Here is a 21,542-nt window from a genome sequence, read left to right as displayed (position 1 = left end):
AGGAGAGGGGGAAGAGGCGGGACAGAAGGAATTAAGGGGAGGAAAGGGGAGGGACGGTAAGGAGGGACATGGAGTGCCGCCCCTCCTCGCCGCGGTTGGCTGGGAGGGAGTAGTGACGTCACACAGGGCCCCTCGAAGTGGGCTGGTGAGTGGCTACATCGGGCGGGGGGTGGGATAAGGGTGATGACGCTATGCTGAGGCTCCGCCCCTTCTCTGGAGCGGAGACACCCAGACTGCTGAGACTCGGGCCAATCAGAGTGAAGCTCCAGGATGGCATGGTAACTGTTCCACCCTTCCTTTGCCTGCGTCCGCGGGTGGTCATGGGAAAGTGCTCCTGTCGTCCGGCCCTCATTTCCTGCCCAGACCACGTGCGGAGCTGGAGGGCCCGCCTAGGTCTATCTGCGTAGCTCGCCTGCAGCTGCTCCAAGGACCCCAAACCTGGCCTTCTTGCCTCCTGACCCATGCCAGCCCAACATAACTTCTCCCTCTCTGAATCCATAGCATAGGCATTGGGAGTGTTAGTGATGCCCTAAGGGAATGGCTCAGCTTAAGGTTTGGTACAAATAACAATTATTGGGACTTTTTTCCCACCTGCACTTTAGGAACCCCTAAAGTTCTAATTGAAATGATCCCGCCGCCTCTGGGATACCTTTGTGGATCAATCTTTCCCAGCGAGTTGGGGTGATGCTTGGGCAAGCCTCTGTTACAGATTTGTTTCTTTGTATTCTGTTACTTACTGTCTTATCTTCAGGGCGGGGCTCTTGGAAGTTAGAGCTTTATTTTCAAATTGGTGCTCCTTCCATTTGTGTTCCCTGGTGGCTCAGAGGATAAAGCATCTGCCCGCCATGCGGGAGGCCTGGGTTTGATCCCTGGGTTGGGAAGATCCCCTGGAGAAGAAAATGGCAACCCACCAGAGTATTTTTACCTGGAGTATCCCATGGACAGAGGAGCCGGGCGGGCTACAGTCCACGGGGTCACAGAGTCGGACACAACTGAGCGAGTTCACTTTTCCTTTTCCCCCAGGGTCTAGCCCAGAGCAGGAGACAGATTATCTCAAAGGGGTGAGTTGAACATGTTCTGGAAACTAGATCTAGTGACTAAGTGGAAAGTGAAAGTGAAAGGCGCTCAGTCTGACTATACAGTCCATAGCATTCTCCAGGCCAGAATATTGGAGTGGGTAGCCTTTCCCCTCTCCAGAGGATCTTTCCAACCCAGGGATCAAACCCAGGTCTCCCGCACTGCAGGCGGACTCTACCAGCTGAGCCACAAGGGAAGCCCCAAGTGACTAAGGGTTCCACACAAAATAGCAGATACTGTGCTCAGAAAGCAGAACCTGTTAGGATTACCACTGCACCGCCCCCTCCTCCTGGGACATTAATACAAGATTGAAATGAGCTCTACCCAAAACATGGATAAAGCTAAATTATGGGTTTTCAGTGGTGGCAAGGGATTAGAGATACTTAAAAAGTGGAGTGGTTGTGAAGATAAGATAATGGGTGGCAGAAACCTAGTACATTGTAGTTGTTCAGTAGATGCTTGAAGGAAGAAAAAAGTAAATATATGGATAATCAAATAGTAAAGCTAAATTTCTGACTCCAGACACCTTCCCCTAACTCCTCCATCAAAGTATTACTCCTTTCCCTCCACCCTCCCTTGCCTGTGCTCAGCATCAGAAAGTTATTAAGTCTCCCTTGAGGGTTACAGCAACCTCCTCACTGCCCTCCTGAATCTTTGATTTCTCACTTTCCAATCCTCAAACCCAACTCTGTTTAAGACTTTTCTTTACTTACTTATTTTGATGACCCTGAGACCAGGTGCACATTAAATGTTTGATGCAGAAATGAGTGAATTACTTTCTTAAGTATGGGATCTTTGAGTCAGAGAACTCTGCCTTTAAATCTGAGCCCAAACATGTGTTAGCTGTATGAACTTGGGGAAATTTCTTAACCCTTCTGAACCTCAGTTTTCTTGTCTGTAAAATGGGGATAATAACAGTACTTGCCTTACAGAGTTGTAAGAATTAAATGAAATAAGGCATATGGTACCAGGTACACCAGTACCCTCAATAAATAGTAGGTATTATTTGTATTCCTTAAAAAGGTTAAGAAACTCCCATTCTAAGACATGGACTCTGATACAGACAAGAAGCTCAGAAATGTGCCTTATATGAATGAATATTTCGGTCAGAGTATTAGCAGGTATGTAGGAGCTGAGCCTCTTAAGTAGTGTATACTTACTGGAAGACTGGAGGAGGAGACATTGGAAAAGAAGTGGTCCAGAAGGAATTTCCTACCACCATGGTGATTTCTAAGTAGAAGAACCTCTTGTTACATACTCTGGTAGGCAGGTGGCCCACAGGCTCATCATTCCCAGGGACTTCTGCCCCAGGAAGGACTTCTTCGTGGGCCAAGGCTTCCTGGGTCCACATACTCTTATTCTGCCTAATTCTGATAACACCCCTTTTGATTGTCATCATCTTCCTTCTTCCCCTATAAAGCCAAGAAGTTTGGCACCTGTTCACCAAACTTTGCTGAGCCAGGTTTTGTCCTGAGTATCAGGAGCTCAGAGATGTCCCCTGCTCAACGCTGCACTAACCAAGAGAGACAAAGCTAAGTAAAATCCATTCTATCCTAGGAGCTCCCAGTCTCTCTTACATATGTCCTGAGAACTCACTCTATGCAGCTCTCCAGGGAGGGGACAGACCTGTAAGGACTAAAGAATCATGAAAGAGCAAGAGACTTTCTTCCAGTGAGATGATTCTCCATTCCTTATATGGTACATTGAAAGAGCAGTGGAGTTAGATTCAAACAGATGTAAGTTCAGGTCCTCGATCTGCCACTTTTTAGATCTTGCACAAATTATTTAATTATTCTATACCCTGGTTTCCTTGTCTATAAAGTGGGTACAACAGTATCAATATGATTATAGAATTTGCAAAGGATTGGGCCCCTGTGTGGCACATAGTAAGCACACAGTAAATGTTGATTTCCTTTTTCTTTTCCTATAACTTGATAAGGAAGGGTGATGTTTATAAATGGCATATAACTAGATTTATCAATATATAAATCTTTTGTGAATATCTTTGACTTTTAACTAGAGCATTTAATCAATTGCATTTAATGAATTTACTGGTATATTTATGATTTTATCTAACATTTTAGACTTCTCTTTCCTCCAGATGTTCTGTTTTTGTTTCTCTTCTTAAAATATATTAAAAAATTTTTTTGTTTCTTTGGTAAGAATAACTGCCATTTACTGAGGCCCAGCTCTTTGCCAGATTTTTTAAATTGAGATATAATTTTCATAATATAGCATTCACCCATTTGAAGTGTACAATTCAGAGGTTTTTAGTATATTAGCAAAGTTGTGCAACCACCACCACTATATAATTTCAAAACATTTTAATAATCCCAAAAAGAAACCCCAGACCCATTAGCAATAATGTCCTATCTCCCTTTCCTCCCAGCTTCTGGCAATTTACTAATCTACTTTCTGTCTCAATGGATTTACCTATTCTGGACATTTCATATAAATGGAATCATAAAATACATGGCCTTTGTGTCTGACTTCTTTCACTTAGCATAATGTTTTCAAGGTTCATCCAAGTTGTAGCATGCATCAGTACTTCATTCCTTTTTATAAATAGGATAATATTCCATTTTATGAATAAACTATATTTTGTTTATGCATTCATGAGTTGTTTCCACCATAAGTAATGATTATTCCACTATGAATAATACTGCTATGGACATTCTTGGACAAGTTTCTTGTAGACACGTGTTTTTAATTCTATTTTAATTTTATGTTTATACCTAGGAGTAAATTTGCTATAGGGTCACATAGAAACTCTATGTTTAACTTAAGGAGCTGCCAAACTATTTTCCAAGTGGCTGTACCATTTTACATTCCCACCAGTGATGTATGAGGGTTTTAATCTCTCCACATCTTTGCCAATACTTGTAATTTTCTTTTTTCTTCCTTTTTTTTTTTTAAATTATAGCAATGCTAGAGGGCGTGAAATGGCATCTCACTGTGGGATTTTCTTAATACATTTCCCTAATGACTAATGATGTTGACCATCTTTTCATGTGCTTATTGGCTATTTAAATCTCCTTTCTTGCAATCTTGGATTATTTCATGTTTCTTCCTGCATCAGTTTGAAAATTAAATTATTTTTCTGTTATTTTAGTGATAGCCTTAGAAGTTACCACATGCATTTCTAACTTACTAAGGTGTGATGCTAATCAATACCTTTATAGGAAGGGTAGACTTTGCTGAGACAAGGAAAAGGTGAGTTCCAGGCCAGATGAACAGGGAGAACGGAGATGTAGGACCGGAAAAGAGCCCAGTGTATCCACGGATGCAAACTGGGACTTCATCTTAGAAGCCAAAGAATGTTCTGCAGAACAATGAAGATGTAATTGCTATCTGAGGCAGAGTGGAGCTAGAGCAAGATGGGTGAGCAAAGGGTGAGCAGTTTAAAGCCATCCAAGAAAGATGTCTCTGCCGTGAAAAAATTTCTAAGAACAAAGAACACGCCTCTTCAACCCAGGAAGACTTTCCTGAGGCTGCCTAGGAGGCAGGGCAGAGTTTGGCCTGTTGTGGCCAGATGCTTTCACACTGCCTCTTTCTCTGCCACTTCACCTGTCTCCAAGCCATGCTCCCTCTGCCTCTACCCTCTATCCCCAGCAGTCATTCTTCAGCTGCCTTTCTTGCAGTTCCTAAATCTCTTCTTGATATATCTAAATTCTGCCCATCCTTCAAAGTCCAATTCAATTAAATCAATCCAGCAAATGTTTTCTGGGCTCCTACTGTATGCCTGTCCCGAACTGAGCTGAGAGATTCAGAAATAAATGAAATAGGTGGAGGTTCTATCCTTAAATGAGCTCTGGACTATTGCTCATTTGATGATGGAGGAAGGAATATGGAGGGAATAGGCAGGAAGATGGAATAGGCAGCAAGTTATTTTGCTTTATCGTGATCAGAGCCCTAATAAAGGTGTGATGGAAAGCCATCAGAGACTGCCTGTAGGGTGAGCAGATCATGGGGATAGGGAGAGATAAGGAGAAAGTTAAGCAGAGTTCCATGTAAGAGGTGAGTATAGTTAAAATACCTGGTTGCTAGAACAGAGGATGACCAGATTATAAAAGATGTTGAATACTGCATTAAGGAGTTTGCCCTAGATCCTAAAGGCCATGTGTATGTGCTTGCTAAGTCACTTCAGTTGTGTCCAACTCTTTGTGACCCTATAGACTATAGCCCACCGGGCTTCTCTGTCCGTGAGATTCTCTGGGCAAGAATACTGGAGTGGGTTGCCATGCCCTCCTCCAGGGGATCTTCCAGACCCAGGGATTGAACTTGCATCTCTTATGTCTCCTGTGTTGGTAGGCAGGTTCTTTATTACTAGCACCACCTGGGAAGCCCCCAAAGCAATGAGGATTTACTAATTTGCTCCAGGGGCCAGATGTGATCAGCTCTGTGTCATTAAAAGAGCCAATGTGAATGTAAAGGGGAATGATGGAGAGGTAGTAGGGTAGTGAAGGAGATCTCCTACAGGGAGCATTCCTTGACAACTACATCCCACATTCACTTCCCCTGTTCTGCTCTACCTGCCCCCCACCTCTGCACTACCCCATGCTCCTGGAACAATCCTGAAAACAAATTCTCAGACAGCTTGGACTATCTGGTATGCGTTTGTGCAAAGGGGATTGGAGCGGTGATCATGGCTAAGGCCTTAAAGATGGTGGTGGTGTTTCAGGCACAGGTCTCCTTGGCGTATGTCTAGGTACCAGGCAAACCAACTGGGAGGTCAGGAGACACTGGAAAGCTTCAACAACAGCAGCAGCTATTTGGACAATGGACAAATGCCAGTTCAGCAAACACTGAGTGCCTCCTGAGTAAGGGTGAGACTAGATGCTTAGATGCTTGTTCAACTTCTTTCTCTGTAAAATGGCTTTCATCAAATTTAGTTCACCAGATTATTAAGAATATCAACTAAGAGAATGCATATGAAATCCCTGGCACATAGTAAGAACTTATCTTTTTCTTCCACTTTTCTGTGTATAAATCAAGTAGGAGTCAGTCTTTTAAACTGACAGTGGAGGAAACAGATTCAGAGAGGATCAGTGACTGCTGAGGTCAGACAATTCAGAAAAGGCTCAATCAGGACAAGTTCTCGCTGTAGCTGACATATCTAGCTGTAGTTAACGTGGTATACTAAGTACTTTCCACATACCTGGCATGTATGTTATCTAATTCTTACAACAACCCTATAATGTGGATATTCCTAAAACCATTTTAGAGATGAGGAAGCTGAGACTCCAGATTGTATGATGGGGAATCGCCCAAATCACCAGATAATTAAAGGCCAATTAGAGTGCCTCAAGTTTCAGGCATTAGAGGTAGTCTAGAGGCAGGGAGAAAGGACCCAGCCCCAGGGAATAGTACTTAGAGCCAAAGGAACAAATAAGGGGTTAAGACAGGAAGCAAGGGCCAGGAGCAGGCATGTGTGGGTTGGAGCTGGACAAAGAGGATGACAGGAAGCCCCAAGGAAGAAAACCTAAATTGTTTTCAAAACTAAATAGGAGTGGTTCTTTCAGTAAAGTTTTACTAATTGCTCACTTTCCCTGGGACCTTAAAGGACAGGGTTGGGGAGAATTTAAGTCAAGAAAACTAGTTTTTAATAAGGCACCTTCCTTGTAGATTTGAAGCCCCCAGGAGTGAGCAGGATACCTCTGGGTCCCCCACCATTGCTCAGCTCAGGGCCTGCCACAGAGAGGGCCTAGGCTGAGTAAATGAACAAAAGTGAACGCACGCAAAAGGGCTCTGGTAAGTTAATCAAACCTGGGCCTCTGTTTCCCCTTCTACAAAGTGACCATGATAGCTACCTTGTGGGATTAACAGTATATAGTGACTAAGGGAATGCCCTTAGGTGCTAGACCGAATCCTGGTCCTGACACTTGCTAGCTGTGTGATTAGGTAACTTGGCTTCTCTGTTTTCCATTGGTGAAATGGAGATATTAATAGTATCTACCACATAGGGCTTTTATGAGGATTAAATGGGATAACACATAAAATGTAGAAGAGTGCCTGGGATACAGGAGGTGCTCAAAATGTATGGATTTAAATGGGAACGATGTGATGGAAACAGTGCCTACCTCAGGCGTCCTGCACCTGCTGCGTGTGCTCAGACAACCCCACATTGTAACTAGGGGAGGGATTACTGGCCCCTTCATCCTTTTTCCCTATTGAGGTAGGATGGTCTTTATAAAGGTAGCCACAAGTCCCCCTCAGGGGTCCGTCAGATGGGGAAGGAAGCCCGCGTGGGGGCTGGTTTCTGGGGATCAGCCCTGACGGTGAAGAGAGACCTGGGACTGGGCGAAGAAGATCAGCTCTGTCTTATTAAAGATGTGACCAGGCGCCCTCTCCTGATCAGGGGCAGGAATAGCTCTGGCCCAGAGTTTCGGGGGTGGGCCCCACGGGATCTCACTCCTTATTATGTGCTCTTCCCTTTGCTGAAATGCCCCGATTGGGTTCTGGGGAGTAAAGTTTAGGGGAGGGGCGCCGAGGCTGGGGCCAAACTGGTTTAGTGTTTTAAAAGGGCGAAGCTGGATAATTCGTCTAGATTGGGGTGGGGGGTGGATAGACACCGGGGTCAGGAAATGAGAGAATTCGGGGCCTTCCTGAATTAACTGTATGTTCTTTCAACAGGTGATGGAACGCTGCTGAGAGGTAAGGTGACAAGGTGGCTTATCCAGCGTGTCAAACCCAGTTGTCCGGGGCTCTTCCGGCTGCCCCCACGCAGCCGGAATTAGTGGGGCAGACCAGGGCTGGATCGGCATGGCATGAAGGGACGCCAGATTAAGGGGGACAGCACTGGGTCCTGGGCCGCAGAAGCGGGGAGGGGCCAGCAGAGCAATTGGGCTCAGTTTCCTTGCCAAGTTCCGCCTCGAGCGCGCCGGCCCCGCCCTCGCCGTTCCCGCTCCGCCCCGCCCCCTACTGCTCGCCCCCCGGGCCGGGCCTGGGTTTCCCCCCGGTGCTCCCGGCTCCCGGCCTGCGCCGGCGCGGCCTCTTCGCCGCCGCAGCCTGGGTGAGTATGGGGATGGGTGTTCCGGGCTGCCGGACAGCCCCACTTGGGGGAGCTCGGTCACGCGGTCTGGCCTCCGCAGGGCCGGGCCCCAGGCTGTGGGGGTCCCGCCGCCTGCCCAGGAACCGCTGCTTTCCTCTCCTGGCTGGCTGATCTGACCCCTTTCCCCACTGCTCCCCGACATGGGCCCGATGTGCCGGAGTGAGCTCTCCCCGCTTCACTCCGCAGCGACTCCTGGTCCAGATTCTACCAGGAGGGAGGTGCGGGGGGTGCTTTGCAACCCCATAGATGAGTTTCAAATCCCAGCTCTGCCAGTCATTAGCCTATGACCTTGAGCGAGTGTTAACCTCCTTGAGCCTCACTTTCCTCTTCTGTAAAATGGAAATATACAGGCTATAGTGCCTACCTCATAGAGTTACATTGTGAGGATTAAAGAAAATGTATATCTAGTTCTGAGCAGGGTGCCTAGTACTCATCCAGTAAGTGTGGATTTTGGACTGGAGCCTGAAAAGGTGTTTGAGGATCTCTGGAAATAAACTAGGGATACTCCTGAGAAAGCAGTTTTCAATGTTCAATGAAGTAGTACCTGTGTAGAAGTTAGAGTTGACTGGAGCTGAACCGCTGCCCTTTAGATAGGGAGCTTCCTGTCCTGAGGCCTGGGAGAGTAGAATGACCCAGTTGGTATGGATTTATTAGTAATCCAGATCACACAATCCCATGTTGTATAACTGTGAAAGCAGGCCCAGAGTGGTTAGGTGACTTGCCCAAGGTCACACAGCTAAAAGGGAGGGTAGGTACACCTCCAGGAAATGGCACAGACTATTCCTGAAACCTTATCATTCCCTGCCTTAGGCACTGCCTATTCATTCCCTGAGGATCTGCTCGTCAGTTTTGGGGTCCCAGTGATTCCTGAGTGATCCAGAGCAGCTGGCTTCAGGAAGGGATGTTGGAAAGGGGCACTAGTACCATTACAACCACAGAATTTGGATTTGGGCTGGGTGGGGAAGGTCTTTGGGGATGATCCAAACAATGTCAGAATGTGCTTGATTTGGGAGGGCCACCAGAGTCACTTCCACCACTCCCTGGGAAAGGTCTGGCCCCCTGGAATTACTGGAGCTTGAGCAGTTGGGGCAGGCTGCCTGACAGAGCCTGGCAGAGAGGTGGGTGGAGGAAGATGGATGAGAGGCATATCCACCTGGCATTTTCCAGATTCCAGGAGGAGGCTGGCCTCCAGGAGGTCAGGGTTCTTCCTGAGGGCGGGGCCAGGCAGAGCTGGAGCTTGATCTCCAGGCCAGGCCCTGGAGTCCAGAAGGGCATGCTCTTTGTGTATCTGAGTCAGCCATAGTTTGGCAACAGGACGCCTAAGTTCTGAGGACGGCTTTCCCTCAGGCTCAGCATGTCGTTTTCAGAAAGGATCTTCCTCTCTCTGTGTCTTGGTTTCTCTGTCTTTAAAATGGGAACAGGGCTAACTCATCTATATAGGATTTGGTTTTTTAGCTTTTTTCCTCCTAGGGACAGTTTCCCCTTCTCTTTCCCCTCCTAACCTGACCCTTCTGCCCAGAGCTCTGGCCCAGAGAGGAGGGGGTCAAGGAAGGCCAGAGTGCAGTGTGTGATGTTGAGCGCCATGTCGCCTCACTGCTGGCTCTTCCTTCTATTTGCTGTGTGACCCTGAGCCACTCCAGTCCCTGAGTCCTGCCAGTCTCTTGGCCTCAGTGTCCTCTTCTATGCCCTGGGGTTGGGGCTGGACTAGGATTGCTGGCATATACTTGGCTGGTAGTATAAGGCCTGACCCTAGATATCCTCATCTCATTGGAGGGGGGCAGACCTCAGACCTTACCTGGTCTCTGGAGGAGAGTGGACAGGCTCCTGGGGACTGGGAAGCCTCCAGAAGCTGACCAGGCAGCTCTCTTTAGCAAACAGCAAGCCTAGGCTAGCACCAGGCCTGATGTTGCAAAGCCTTTCAGTCTCTAAACACGTGAGGCAGCCGGTGGGGACAGGCAGGGGGTTGGTGTTCTGCTGGCTTCCATGGAGTCCTTGCCACTGTGGACTGCAGTGCAGGCACACAGAGCACACAGAGCCTGGAAAGGGACTGAAGGTACAGAAGGGTCCTGAGCCAATGGATGAAGCAGAGAGAGCCGATGGGAGGCCCTGAAACATGGAGGCTCCAAGGTCTGGGGGAGGAGATGGGCCATTCTGACCCCTGGGAGGTTTTAGGATTGGTTCCTGAAACAAGAGAGACTAGTTCAACCAGCTCCTGTCAAGCCAGGCATAGGGATGAGAAGTTTTCCTGACTTACTCAGGCTTCATCTTAGCATAGATTTGGTTCATTCTCTCCTCTGAAATGGAGGGTGAATGTTCTTATGGGAGTCTGAGTCCATCTTCCTCGTCCTGGGCAGTAGCTGTCCAAGCTTAAGGGACTCGGTGGCTTCCTTCTCAGATTCCTCCCACCCCACAGCTAAGCTGAGGACTGAGCACAAGGGCTGGCTTCCCCACGGAGTACCAGCCTCACTACCTTGGGCCCTGACAGCACACCACTCCATCCCCAGGTCTGACAAGATGTACCAGGTTCCACTGCCGCTGGACCGGGATGGGACCCTGGTCCGGCTCCGCTTCACCCTGGTGGCCCTGGTCACGGTCTGCTGTCCACTTGTCGCCTTCCTCTTCTGCGTCCTCTGGTCCCTGCTCTTCCACTTCAAGGAGACTACGGCCACACACTGTGGGGTAGGGTTTGTTTTGGGGGGGGGGCATTGATACCTTATATTCAGGCCTAATCGGATCTGTTTTGAATCCTGAATCTCTTGTAACAGAATTAGCCGTCACACATTACTGGGCTGCTGGGGGTGCCTGCAAATGGAGGTCTCAAGGACTAGTCTTCCCTCTACCTTTCATGGACGTCATTGGGGGCCAGGGTCCCTAAAGTTGGGCAGCTCCAGAACCCAGAACCCAAATCCTTACTTCACAGAGGGGCAGATTCAGCAGCCCCAGGGTTTTCTGGAGGGTAGAGAATAAGACTGGGCTAGAGGGCACTTGAGGCTTCTCAGTGTGGCTCTGTTGTGGGCTGTGCCTGTCTCCATGTGAACGTGATTATGTAAGTGTGTGTGTTAACTGTGAGGGACATGACTATAATGGCTTTGATTGGGGTCTGTGTGAGAGAGAGACTATATCTGTGCCTGTCTGACTGGGGACCTGATTATATGTATGTACATGGGGTAGGTCCCATGACCTCTGAGGTACCCTAGGTGTCCATATACCCTCTTGGATAGGGATATGGGATGTTGGGCTAGAAAGAAAGTTGTGAGTTCTTTCTCTGTAGATTATTGGAGTAAATGGGGAAAGACCTTTGTGAACCTTTATTATCTTCCTAGTTCATCTGCTGACTCTGTATTACTTGAGACTCAGGGACAGCCTCACTTTCCCCATGTCTAAAACAGGGTTCAGAATTCCTGTTCTCCTCCTCAGGGTTAGTGTAGAACTCCAAGTAGAGGAGATGGGAAGATGGTTTGGGAAATATGAAGCGTGAGGAGCAGAAAGAGGAAGAGGAAAAGGAGACTGTCAAGTTGGAAGACAGGGCAGGAGGGAAAGTTAGCCAAGGGTCTCTAAGTGGGAAAGAGGACATGAACCCTTGGACTAGCCACACAGAGAGCTCAGAAGGCCCCCAAATAGCTGAGCTTCCCACCTTCATATAAAGAGCATCTGCTCAAGAATATGGGATCTGACTGGCAGGTGTGGGGGCCCACTTCATTTGTTCATATGTCTTGAAGTTTTCCTTCTTCTTGATTTGTCAGTGGGTGGATGTGGGCCTCGAGCTGGCAGCCAGTCTGGTGAGACTTAGAACTAGGAGCCGTCAGAAAGAACAGGACTGGAAGAAAAAGGGATGACCAGTTGATCTGAAGCGGATGATCAGAAAGGATTCATCCAACAGCCTCTCCTGACCTGGTTCTCACTTTCGATAATGCATCCAGTATTCTTTTACCCTGGCCAACTCCTCTTCATCTTGCAAAACCCTTCTTAGGTGTCTTTTCTTTCTGATAGGCTTCTCTAGCCTCCATGGGGCAAGCTTAATCACTCCTTCCTCTGAGTGCTCATAGAACTGGTGTTCTCTCATACAGTTCTGTCACGCTGTATTTGTGTCTCTTTCCTACTAGGCTGGGAGCTCCTTGAAAGTGGGCACTGCGTCTGAATCAGAAAGTATTTGTTGAATAAATGGATAGGACACCTGCCTCCCACCCCAACACACAGCAGCCCATTGCCCTGGGAAAAGGAAGGCATGATATAATGCAGTCATAGTCCATACGGAAAATTATAATATTTGTATAGCATATGAAGTTAGACGGAATAGGCTGTTTGCTCTGGCCCTTGTGGCAGGCTCCAAGGGATAATGGGATCAATAACCTCAGCATACTTATAACCCATTCTCAGCATACTCCTTGGAGAGCTAAGGCATAGGTAGCTGCTGGAAGGGTACTTGGCCTCTCTTGGGCAGGACTAGGCCTAGGGACCCCGGAGGTATTTTGTCCCTACTCCCTGGGAGTACTGTGATGGATCCATGTGGAGATTTTCATATATGATCTGGATTTCTCACCCAGATACTAAAGAAGTATCTTTAGTCTGTAATTAGATGATTTTGCCTCTGCTTGCATGTCCCCAGTGATGGGGAGGTGGGGCTTCTCTCCTTTCCAGGCAGCCGATTCCAAGGAGACTTAGTAACTAACAATTAGCAAGCTCTTTCTCACAGTGAGCACACCCTCTCTTTCTGGTGGGTGTCTGTCCTAGCTCTGGCTCTGCTTTAAGACCCTCGGAGCTACTTTTTCCACCTGGCTTCCAGACAGTCCTGCAGAAATGGGAAGGCAGTAATGCAGGGTCCCTTGATTTTTCTCTTCTTAGGTAGCATGGTTCCGAGTCCGTCAGGCAATCCTTATAAGACATATGCCCCTGGGCTTGGCCCAGTTGATCACTATTCTCTTCGAGGCCCTGATCTGGGCATAGGACTTCCTATGGCCTGGGCAGTTCAGCCCAAAACAGGACTGTTCTGTTCCTGTTACTGGCTGATAGACCTCTGTGAATGCAGCCTGTGCTGCCACTAGCTGTTTCTGCACAGATGCAGGCTGGACACTGATACCTCATGTTCAGCCCCCTCCAGATCTCTTTTGGACCCTGAATCTATTGTTTAAGATTACCTAGCTCTCTGATGGAGCAGGACATATTCAATCCTGCTCGAACACAAAGGGGCTAAATCCTATTCTGCTTTCTCCCTTTCCCTTCCCAGAAATCTGCTTACATCCCTGGACCCCACCCCCATCTCTGGCAAAGGGATCTGCTGTGGGCTGACCTTGGCCGCTATCACTTCTTACCTTTGCAGAGTGTTCTGGGATTTATGACATGGCCTTGTTGGTCCTGGGAAGGCTGTGTGCCTCAGCAGGCGTGGAGATCTGGGCACTGTGGGCGGGAGGCAGGCCCTAGGGAACTGGAGGTGGGACCCTGAAGTCTTAGAGCAGTCTCAGTCTGGCTAGAGCCCTCAACCCAAGCCCCGGATCCTTCAGCACCCAGTGTGAGTGTCGCTTCGTGTGCCTACCCCTACCCCAATTCCCCGAAACTGAGCTGGACCAGTGTGGGCTGAGGTTCCCTTAATGGAGGGAGTTCTGATTCTCATGAGGAGATTTGGTTCTAGGCCTTTTAAACCAAAGCCATCTCCATCTGCCCCCCCCGAAGGAAGCCCAGCTTGAAGGGTCATGGTGGTCAAGGGGAGTCTGGGAGGGCATTCTCTGTCCAGGGGAAGAAGGGAGCAGAAAAAATCCACCCCCTCAGTCTGGGTCTGTTTCCTGGCTCTGGCCCAGCACAGCAGGCTCAACCTGAGCAGAGAAGAATCCTCTGATCCCCAGATTCCTGAAAACCTGGAATTGGGTGACATGGTCTTCTCAGAGAGGAAGAAGATAGAACTCTGGGCCACCGGAGAGACCCTGGTATCTTGGGGGTCAGGGTACTGCTGGCCTGAGGCTTAGATCATTCTGAGCCTGGGGGTGGGATGGCGGATAGCCTGTGGTCCCATTGAATAGGTTCTGGGCCCTCCCATTGTTCCTAGTTGAACTTGGGTGAAGAGCAGGAATGTGGTCAGACAGGGTCAGTAGGAGAGCTTGGGCCACTCTGAGCCAAGGGTCCTTTGTCTGGGTTACTTGCCCTGAAGAAGGCCTTGGCTTGGAGACTTAAGCTGTCAGGTGGCAAGAGGCCTTAGTCCTAATGTTTGATCCTTGCATAGTTCTGGGCCTTGGTCTTCCCTTCTGTGAAATGGGAAGAATAACCCTTCCATCCTCTGACCCTTTTCCTGAGCAGTTATGAGGGTCATGGGAATGAGGCAGGTCATCAGAACTCCCATGTGCAGGCCACTGGGAGCCTCAATTCTCCAGACTCTTCCAGAGGTGAACCTACAAGAGCAGTGTGCCAAGGGGACTCCTATGAGCTGACCCTGCCTCTCTCTGCTGTCCTGGCCCTTCCCCCTTATACCTCCTCTTCTGCACTTTCTTTTTCCTTTATGCCCTTCCTACTCTTTTACTCTGCCTTTTCCCTGTCCTCTGAGGAGCTAGCTTTAGAAAATGCCCCACTTTCCCAGGCCCAGGTATCCCCACCAGGCCCCAAGTTGTGTCCCTTGCCCTGCCTGAGCACCACTCCCTACAGGATGTTCTCTGCGGCCTCCCAGCCCTTGGACCCCGATGGGACTGTGTTCCGGCTCCGCTTCAAAGCCATGGTCTCATGGGTCATCACTTTCCCTGTGTTCGGCTTCTTCTTCTGCATCATCTGGTCTCTGGTGTTCCACTTTGAGTACACAGTGGCCACTGACTGTGGGGTGAGTGCCAGGCTCCCCAGCGCCTGGGTCAGGGCCAGTTCAAGAGATGGTGATAAGGGTAGAATGTCAGAGTCAGAGAGAAGGCAGAGGGTGAGAGGGGAGGGGGATAAAAGGATGGTGGGGTCGGGGGGAAGTCAGGGGGTGTGTTTTGGGGAGAGCGAGCCAGGGAAAGTAGAGTCACAGTCCTCCAAGACTAGAAGAGGATTGTAGAGGGTACAAGGTGGCAGAGGGGAGGAGGGGGAAGGGAAGAGAGAGGGAAGAGGCAGGAGAGATCTCGAGAGGGAGAAGAGGGCTGAAGAAAGACCAGACTGGAAAGGAAGCCAGGACCGTGGGCTAAGATGAGGCCAGGAGTGAGGAGAAGTAATGAGTGGCTTTAGCCCAGACAAGAGGTCTGACCTGAGAAGACCCCAGTCCTGCCTTGGGTTCTTCTAGCTTGGTTTCTCCACTGGCAGTCTCAGGCCCCACAACCTGTATCCTCAGAGTTCTGCCAGCTGGAAACCTAGAAGGAGCCCCTGCTTCTAAGAGCAGTCCACCAAGCCTTTCCTGAGGGCCCAGAGGGATGCAGGTTCTGTATCAGGGGCATGGAGTTGAACATGGACTTGCCCTTAGCATCTCATTCCTGCAAGAGACAGACTTGGGCACAGATGTTCCCAGCACTGTGAGATGAGATTCCTTCTGTGATAAAAGGAGCACAGAGTTGGTGGGTTCAGAAGAAGCTCTTCACCCAGCTCAGAAATCAGAGACTTCCTTCCTGGAGTGAGGGTCGGGGTGGGGGGAGGGGAGTGAGGGTCTGGTGGGGGTGGTGTGGGTGGGACTTGTTGCTGTGGGGGTGAAGAAGGATTTTCATGAGTGCCAGGTTGACAACTTATGATTTTATCCAGGGGACAATGGGGAGCTTTGGAAAGATTTTAAGCAAGAAAGGGACATGATCAGATTTGAGGTTTAGAAGACCGTTCTGGCTCCTGTGTGCAGAACAGATTTAAGGGCAGCAGGGCAAGAGCAGGGTACAGGGGTTTAGTTCATGGTACAGGAGGTTCCAGCTGAGATGGGGACTTTGAGGTTAGAGAAGAGGGAATGGAGTTCAGAGAGGAGTAGCAGGTAGTTCTGATAGGAATGGGAGCTGTGAACAAATATGGTTAGTACTCTGCGTTGTGATAGGAATAGGAGTTTTTATCCAGTTGGCAAGGGATGGGGAAGAGGATGGGTGGTAGGAAATAAAGAAAGGTCATCCATAAAAGTCAGGGGACTTTTATCTGAGGCCAAAAGAATGAATCTCTAATGGTGAAACATGAGATGCTATGATAAGGAAGTTTTTGGACCTGTTCCCTTTACACCCTGTGAATTTCTGATCTGCTGCCCTGCCATAGATCCACTGAGTCATGTCCTCCAGGCCAAAGGGTTTCTACTCTTGGGGAAAGGAATTATGCTCCCATCTTTCAGTACCCTTAGTTCTGAGCTTTTTGGGAAGGGGGATTTGGGTACTGTGTACCCAGGCTCTGATAGATTCTATGTTGCTTGTTGCTGGCATAGTTGGTGAGTGGGGAACGTTAGTACTTGGGATGGCAGGGGTGAATATGAGTACCTATACCTGATTGTATGTGTGTATGTGTGTGAGAGAGAGAGTTTGAGTGAGTTGATGAGGGAGGCAGTTCTTACTCTTTGAATGCTGTGCCCACCCCTAACCTGAGAGGAGCTTGCGAGGATAGGACGAGTAGCCACAGGGCCCTAATTCTCTAATCCTCCTGAGGCATCCCCCCAAACTCTGTGTCATCTCTACCCTTTACCTATTTCCCAGCATCAGTCAGGGCTCTGGGCCCTTCAGTGCTCTGAGTTCTCCCAGCCAAGCCTTAGATGTTGGTACAGTTCTCCTTAAAGTAGCTGAGGTTGGGGCAGGAGTTTTCAGAATGAATATTCTAGGAAGTGAAGACAACACTCCCACTAACCCTACATAGGGGACCTACCCAGAGAAGCAGGAAAGTCAAATGAAGAGGCTTGGAGGTCTCAGCAGTGTCCAGTCCAGATATGACTCCCACCTGTCACTCAGAAGCCGGCCTTCCCATGGTCAGTAGCCACATAGATCACGCCTTTTTTTGCAGGCTTTTCAGGAAAGTTTGTCTTCTGAAAGCCATTGCTTATACTCACTGCAGATGCCTTGCATACATTATATTTAGTATTCACCATCACCCTGCAAGGCAGGTGATATCCCTATTTTGCCAATGAGGAAAAGCTCAGAGAGGTAAAGTGACTTGCTCAAGGTCCCCCAGCTTAGAAAGGCAGAGCTGGGATGCACACTCATTGCCCCCAAGCTGCCTTATCACTGAATATCTGAGACTGATCTTGAGCTTTAGTATCTCAAGTTGTACCTTGAGAGCATCACACTCTCTCTGAAAGCTCTGCACTCAGCTGCCTCTGACAGTGCTGGGGGGAATCCATCTCCTTTTCTGTGAAGGCTTGAGAGGGCTCTGGCCCAGGCCCTCCCCGGCCCCGTGAGCTGTTTCTATCATTGCCTGCCTTCCCAGCCACTCTGAGATCCATTCAGCATCCCCACTGGCAGACAGGAAGGGATCTTCCAGAACTCCATCTATGAAGACTGGTCCTGCTATCATCACAGCAGGGTCATTCCCTTTCTGGGTTTCTGGGCTCTGGTACTGCTCTGGCTCTTGTTGAAGGTCTAAAAGAGTCCACAGAAAGTGTGGGCAACAGACTGGTAACTTCCATGGTTATGGAGTCCTTTAGAAATGCAGATTTTCAGATTCCAGACCTTCTGCATTCTCACACAATCCCAGATGAGTCGTATGCATATTAAAGTTTGAGGCACACTGCTTTAGACATTGGAGTCTAAGAGATCCTCCTCCCATTCAAGGTCTTCCTGTTCCCATCAAAACTACTGTTTACCTACCCTGCATTCTCTCACTCTCTCGTATAAACAACACACCAGTCCTTGCAGTTGTGTGATATTATCTCCTCCTTCCTCAGCTTCAAAGAATGACATTACAGTTCCTTAAGAAATGAGGAATTCAGGCTTTGAGAAAAATGGATGAGAGATATACATAAGAACAGGGTCATTTTCTTAGACTACACCAGGTTAGGAACACCCACTTTCTTCAACATGATCAGAATGGGGGTATTCTTCTGGCCCAGCTCCCTTGGGATCTCCCAGCACCCTCTATTGCCTTTCTACCCCTGACCAGAAGAACAAGTGAACTGAAAGCAGTCAGGAAAGGCTCGGTTGGGAAGTGAATCCAGCTCTGTCTCAAGGAGGCTGAGAAGTTTCCGTCCTTGGGACTGAATCTGTGATGCTGGGCTCATGGACCTTACTACAGTTCCTTATCCAGGTCCCAGCCCTGTGCTGTGGGCTCAGAGAACTTCTGAACCTGGCTGTAGCTTTCGCAGCCATCTGTAGGGAGATGGAGACAGTCCCACTCTGCACCCACATGAACCCCAGGCTGGCTGGGGAGTCAGAACCAGGCACAGGAGGGTCTGGGACCTGGAAGGGGAGGTCGCCCTGGAGAGCTGTGAGGCTTTGAAGGAGGACTTCCTGGAGGGAGGGGCTGGAGCAGAACCTTCTGAGTGTCAAGGTGATTATTGGAAGAGAAAGATCTCCAGGTGGGCGGGGCATCAGGGGGTCAGCGCCCAGATGGGTCCCAACTCTCTAGGTGCCCAACTACCTGCCGTCGGTGAGCTCGGCCATCGGCGGAGAGGTGCCCCAGCGCTATGTGTGGCGCTTCTGCATCGGTCTGCACTCAGCGCCCCGCTTCTTGGTGGCCTTCGCCTACTGGAACCACTACCTCAGCTGCACCTCCCCGTGTGCCGGCTACCGCCCGCTTTGCCGCCTCAACTTCGGCCTCAATGTTGTGGAGAACGTCGCGCTGCTAGTGCTCACCTACGTCTCCTCTTCTGAGGACTTCAGTGGGTGTCCAGACGAGGGAAGAAGGAGCGGGGAAGGGTTTGGGGAAGGGATGTCCTTGCCCCCTCCCTGCCCAGGACCTCCCAACCTGGGGCTTTGAGTGCTCCCTGCAGGGCATGCTCCCAATCCTCCTCTCTCCCTCCAGCCATCCATGAAAATGCTTTCATTGTCTTCATCGCCTCATCCCTCAGTCACATGCTCCTCACCTGCATCCTCTGGCGGCTGACCAAGAAGCACACAGTAAGTCAAGAGGTACGGTCTACCCCTAGTGGGGCTCCAGGCGGCCCAGAGGACAATCAAGGACACTCGTCCTCAGGATGTGGGTAACGGTGAGGTGGAAACTGGAGTCCTATGGCGAACTGGGGCTAGGGCTGGACCTGGGGACAGGGGGAGGGTGATGGGTCAGAATCTGGGGGTGGTTTGGGTAGTGTGAGGAACTGGAGAACATTTCTAGAAGAGATGGAGGCTCCATATGGGAGTAGAGGGAGGGGCAGCACCTAGGCTGCAGCAGGTTAGGAGCACTGAGTCCTGGTCTGTGGTCTGTAATCATCCCAGTCTCACCCCCCACCCCCCGCCGCTTCTCTTCTCCTCACAGTATCTGGAGGTGTTGGGTTGGTAGATAACTCCAGGTAACTTACTCTGTCCCCTTGAAATGGGAGGGACCCACTGCCTCATTGGCCTCGTTACACCCCCAAATGCAGGGCTATGAAATGCCCATCATTCCTGCTGCCCATGCCTGTGTCCCCTTCCATGACCAAGGATGGTAAGACTCAGCCCAGGAGTTGGGGCCAAGAGGGGAGACTGTCCACTCACATCTAACAAGCTGCAGAATGGTGACAGAGTTCATCCTCTAGGACCGCAAGTCCTACAACTGGAAGCAGCGGCTCTTCATCATCAACTTCGTCTCCTTCTTCACGGCTCTGGCTGTCTACTTTCGGCACAACATGTATTGTGAGGCTGGAGGTGAGACCAGGCGAGGATTCCTGGGTGGTCACAGTGGCCCTGGGACAGCTGTGATGCTTCCTGTGCCATCTGTGGTAGGGCAGTGGACTTGGGGGCTGCCTGCCGTTGTGTTCCAGACTCTGTGTAGTGATGCGGTGGTGGTGGTCATCTCGCAAGAGGCCACTGGAGGGTAGAGAAGTTAGCTGATCAGGCCCTGTTCCTTGTGTCCTTGCTGCAGTATACACCATTTTTGCCATCCTGGAGTACACGGTCGTCCTGACAAACATGGCGTTCCACATGACAGCGTGGTGGGACTTTGGGAACAAGGAGCTGCTCATTACCTCCCAGCCAGAGGAAAAACGGTTCTAAACCCTTCTCTCCTCCTGCTGGGGAGGAGGCCCACTGCCCAGAAACTAGGAACAAGATACCACTCTGGCCTTCCCTCACCCTGTGTCCTCTCTGAGCCCTACTGAAGCTAGGGGAGAGGGGAAGGAGGGAGGAAGGGCCCAGGACAAGGTTTCACCCAGCCCTGCTGGGTTCTTCTTTCCCCCACTCCACGTGTAGGCACAGAGGCCTTTAAGCAGCACCACTTGTACCTGAGAAGCCCCAAGAAGCTGAGCTGGCAGGAGAGCTCCACCATCTGGTGCTAAAAAAAGTCCTGAGGTTCATAACCACCATCCGGTTCTTGGCCTTTACATAGCCACCTCTCGCTGAGGTCAGGGACCACTGAGCAGTGGCTGCTACCAGAAAACCACAGCCATTTCTCCCCATGGGGTCATTCACCTGACTCGTGCTAATCATCTGCTCTGCACATTCTGGCCTGTGACCACAGGCCCTTGCTAAGGTTGCCCAGGTGTCCTAGTCCTGACTTCACCTGGGATTTGGTGTGTGCCCTTCCCTAGCTGTGCCTCCATATGTCTGTGTGGATGAAGTGGGGGTGCAGCGGGGTAGGGGGGCTGTATGATTTCCTAGGGCTCTGCCATTCTGCTTCTCCCTGTGGAGGTGGTGGTCTGTACCTAAAGGATGACCTCCAGAAAAAGCCCTGGCACAACATGTCTTTCCTTTCCCTTCTGAAATTGCTGACTTAAGACTCTTCCTCTTTGGCAAAGGTGCCAGGTAGCGGGCTCAGAGGCACAGATTCCTGCCCTGAAACGGGCTTTCTGGTGTTCCCCCCATCCTCCCTCCTGCCTTAGGCCCTGTGCTCTTTGGGTTGTACATTTTATTTCAAAGGGAAATAAATTTTTTTTTGTCAACAGTCTGGACTAGGCTTACTTGTTTGGAGGCTCATCTCTTTGTTTAATGGAACTGAGGTGGGGAACAGGCTCCAGGACAGAGGGAATAGTCTATGACCGGTATGATTCCATGTGGCATCCCTCCCTGGCCCCCCACCCCAAACACACACTTAGGCCTTGGACTCTCCTACAATCTAAGCTGATTTTGATGAGCAGGAGCGACTTTCTCTGCAGTGACTCCAGGTTTGGAAGCTTTGATACCTGGGAGAGCCTTAGGTTGAGGCAAAGGCCTGAGTGCTAGCCTCAACACTGTCAGTAAAGATTTGTCCCCGTGCAGGTATAAGGGGACAGTTCTCAGGTGCATGACTGTGAGAGCACCTACCTGCAGGCTGATGACTCAGCCTCGCCCTTTATGGTCCTTAGATAAGGAAGTTTTTCCTCTTGCTTTGCATCCCAGACTACTGCAGAATCTGTGGCTGGGCCCCAGGACAAGACGGGCCCCTCCAAGGGAGCCCAGAGCTTTGTTAGGGAAATTGG

At 49.8% G+C, this 21,542-nt stretch overlaps 1 protein-coding gene across 10 annotated transcripts; it reads left to right on the top strand.

Annotated features, from left to right (window-relative positions):
* Positions 1 to 218: 218 nt before the first annotated feature.
* Positions 219 to 21,029, top strand: PGAP2 (post-GPI attachment to proteins 2). Of its 10 annotated transcripts, none has more exons than XM_040258693.1 (8): positions 219 to 278; positions 7,711 to 7,731; positions 10,633 to 10,807; positions 14,756 to 14,924; positions 18,581 to 18,833; positions 18,977 to 19,071; positions 19,686 to 19,794; positions 20,012 to 21,029. In XM_040258693.1, the coding sequence occupies exons 3-8, from the start codon at positions 10,674 to 10,676 to the stop codon at positions 20,140 to 20,142; spliced, it is 891 nt and encodes a 296-aa protein (XP_040114627.1). In that variant the 5' UTR covers positions 219 to 278; positions 7,711 to 7,731; positions 10,633 to 10,673; the 3' UTR covers positions 20,143 to 21,029. The 10 variants fall into 10 exon arrangements, with proteins under 10 accessions (XP_040114627.1, XP_040114619.1, XP_040114624.1 ...); XM_040258685.1 differs by having other exon boundaries at positions 18,977 to 19,083; XM_040258690.1 differs by lacking the exon at positions 14,756 to 14,924.
* Positions 21,030 to 21,542: the final 513 nt, after the last annotated feature.

The sequence above is a fragment of the Oryx dammah genome, unplaced genomic scaffold (assembly GCF_014754425.2).
Source record: "Oryx dammah isolate SB20612 unplaced genomic scaffold, SCBI_Odam_1.1 HiC_scaffold_17, whole genome shotgun sequence".
Taxonomy (NCBI): Eukaryota; Metazoa; Chordata; class Mammalia; order Artiodactyla; family Bovidae; genus Oryx; species Oryx dammah.
Note: the sequence above shows the minus strand (reverse complement) of the source record. Positions and strands in the feature narration are given on the sequence as shown.